This window comes from Sprattus sprattus (genome assembly GCF_963457725.1).
Source record: "Sprattus sprattus genome assembly, chromosome: 21".
Classification (NCBI taxonomy): Eukaryota; Metazoa; Chordata; class Actinopteri; order Clupeiformes; family Clupeidae; genus Sprattus; species Sprattus sprattus.
The window spans coordinates 7,052,487-7,054,986 of record NC_137919.1 but is presented as its reverse complement, the minus strand read 5'-3'; the positions used below and the strand labels follow the sequence as shown (position 1 = coordinate 7,054,986).

Genomic DNA, 2,500 nt, shown 5'->3' with positions numbered 1-2,500 from the left:
ACACTTCTTGAACCACTAAACCCATTTTAAACAAAAACACTGCTGTGTGCTGCTATTGTGGCATCAGTTGGACAGATTCTCCTTGCAGCTTTTACTCATTTCAATCTCCTCAAGTATTCAGCACATGAGGTCGACTACCAGAGAAGAAGTGAGAACCCCTGGACTCAATCAAACTAAACTGTCGCCATCACTCGATTTTTTTCATCAAACATTCTTTAAGTGGCTTTGGACAAAAGCGTCTGCTAAATACTCTAACTAGAAATACATGAAATGCATGAAAACCTGGGGAGATTTGGGGCAGATCTTAAAGAAGCAATATGGAGTTCTGTTCCAAAACTAGTAAGCTAACTACCTAAAAGGCATGCAAAAAACCTTGCAAACACCACCAACAGCCCAGCTGACACTGATAGAAGCTTGCCAAAACACACTAACTGGTGTCTTTTGGCAGTAAAACCGGCAATGTCATGTTTGTGAAAGCTTATCTTCCATTTGTGCAGGGTGTTCCAGCCCAGTACACAGAACTACATAGGGCATATCTTGGATGGCTACTGGGGAAGACACAAGTGTTTATCTGGTGCACATGACCGTGCTTTTTAAATGAATTCGAAGATGATACCAAAATGAGTTGCCTATAAAACCATACCTCAAAAAGTGTCAAATTGTTGCATAGTTGTACACCAGATGATAAATGGAAATAATCTTCGGATATACTTTTGTCTTGCATGTTGTAACTGCATGAATGTCTTGACTGCATAAATGGTGTCAATAAAAAATTGATCACAAAAAAAAAAATTGCTGCATAGTGTTACTTTAAGAACCAGGGGTCACCGTACCTAGACATGCGGTGGCGCCGACCATGGCGTAGAGTCCCGGCGTGATGCAGTCCGCCCCCTGAGAGCACCAGCCCTTGAAGAGCGGCCAGTCGTGGTGGTAGTATGCCAACTGCTCCATGCCCACGCCCAGCAGGCGCCCCGCGATGGCACCCACAGCCATACTGGGGATGAACAGACCAGAGGGCACCTGATATAGAGAGAGAGAGAGAGAGAGAGAGAGAGAGAGAGAGAGATACAGAGAGAGAGAGAGAGAGAGAGATACAGAGAGAGAGAGAGAGGGAGAGAGAGAGAGAGAGAGAGAGAGAGAGAGATACAGAGAGAGAGAGAGAGAGGGAGAGAAACAGTGGGAAAGAGAGAGGGAGAGAGAAAGAGAGAGATGATGATTATGTTAATGTAGAGGTCCTTCGTTTGAATCTGCTTCAATCACAGGCAGTTTAAGTCTCCTGCAGTGTCCATGGGAGCACACACACAACAGGAGACAACTGATGCCTTCGCCTCCAACTAACTACTGACACTGAACAGGGTTAGCTACCGCTAACTACAACAAGCATATTTACTGAACAGGGTTAGCTACCGCTAACCACAACAAGCATATTTACTGAACAGGGTTAGCTATGGCTAACTACAAAAAGCATATTTTTTGTTAAATTCACTTGTGTTGTGCTTCGGACACACACACACACAAACACACACACACACACACACACACACACAGACACACACACAGACACACACACACACACACACACACGGTTTCCTTTTGCTCTATCTTACCTTCATGCCGAAGGTGAAGACGGTGAGCACCATCTTGAAGAGCAGTGCCAGGGACAGCTGCCAGAGGGCGCTGTAGAGCCCGGCGCCCGCCGGCCTATCAGGGAGCTCGTTGCTGGGCTTGGTGATGTTGGTGGCGTCCTGGTTGACGTAGTCGCACAGCTTGGACGAGTCGAGCAGGCTGCAGTCGTTGAAGAGCTCCGAGATGAGCTCGGAGCCGCTCATGCGCGTGTACTCGTTGGGGAAGGCCAGCACGGCGGTCGCCAGGGTGACAGCCACCACCTCCAGCACGGGGGTAGCGGCCGAGGCGCGTGGTCTTGCGGCGGCGGCACCAGGCGATGTTGGCACGGATGAAGAGCGCCCCCCAGATGCCGCCGAACACGCCCAGCAGCACGAACGGCACCAGCTCCAGCAGGTGCCACGGCGCGTGGAACTCCACGTAGAACAGCACCAGGCGGCTGTTGCCGAACGGGTTGATGGAGCGCAGCGTGAAGGCGGCCACCAGGGCGGCGAAGAAGGACCGCCACAGAGTCTTCAGGGGGAAGTAGTAGCTCACCTACGGGAGGGAGAGAGAGAGAGAGAGAGTGAGTGCTGGAGGAAAAAGAGGACGGAAAGACAAAAGAGAGAGAGAGAGAGAGAGAGAGAGAGAGAGAGAGAGAGAGAGAGAGAGAGAGAGAGAGAGCGAGAGTGAGTGAGTGCTGGAGGAAAAAGAGGACGGAAAGACAAAAGAGAGAGAGTGAGAGAGAGAGAGAGTGCTGGAGGAAAAAGAGGACAGAAAGACAACAAAAAAAGAGAGAGAGAGAGAGAGAGAGTGAGTGCTGGAGGAAAAAGAGGACAGAAAGACAAAAAAGAGAGAGAGAGAGAGAGAGAGAGAGAGAGAGAGAGAGAGCGAGAGA

At 49.7% G+C, this 2,500-nt stretch overlaps 1 protein-coding gene across 1 annotated transcript in view; it reads right to left on the bottom strand.

Moving 5' to 3' along the window:
- Positions 1–2,500, bottom strand: part of clcn5b (chloride channel, voltage-sensitive 5b) — a 44,335-nt gene that overhangs the window by 6,794 nt on the left and 35,041 nt on the right. Inside the window, 3 exon segments of the mRNA XM_080859961.1 lie at positions 834–1,020; positions 1,608–1,898; positions 1,900–2,160. Of these exon segments, the coding sequence (XP_080716087.1) occupies positions 834–1,020; positions 1,608–1,898; positions 1,900–2,160 (739 nt within the window).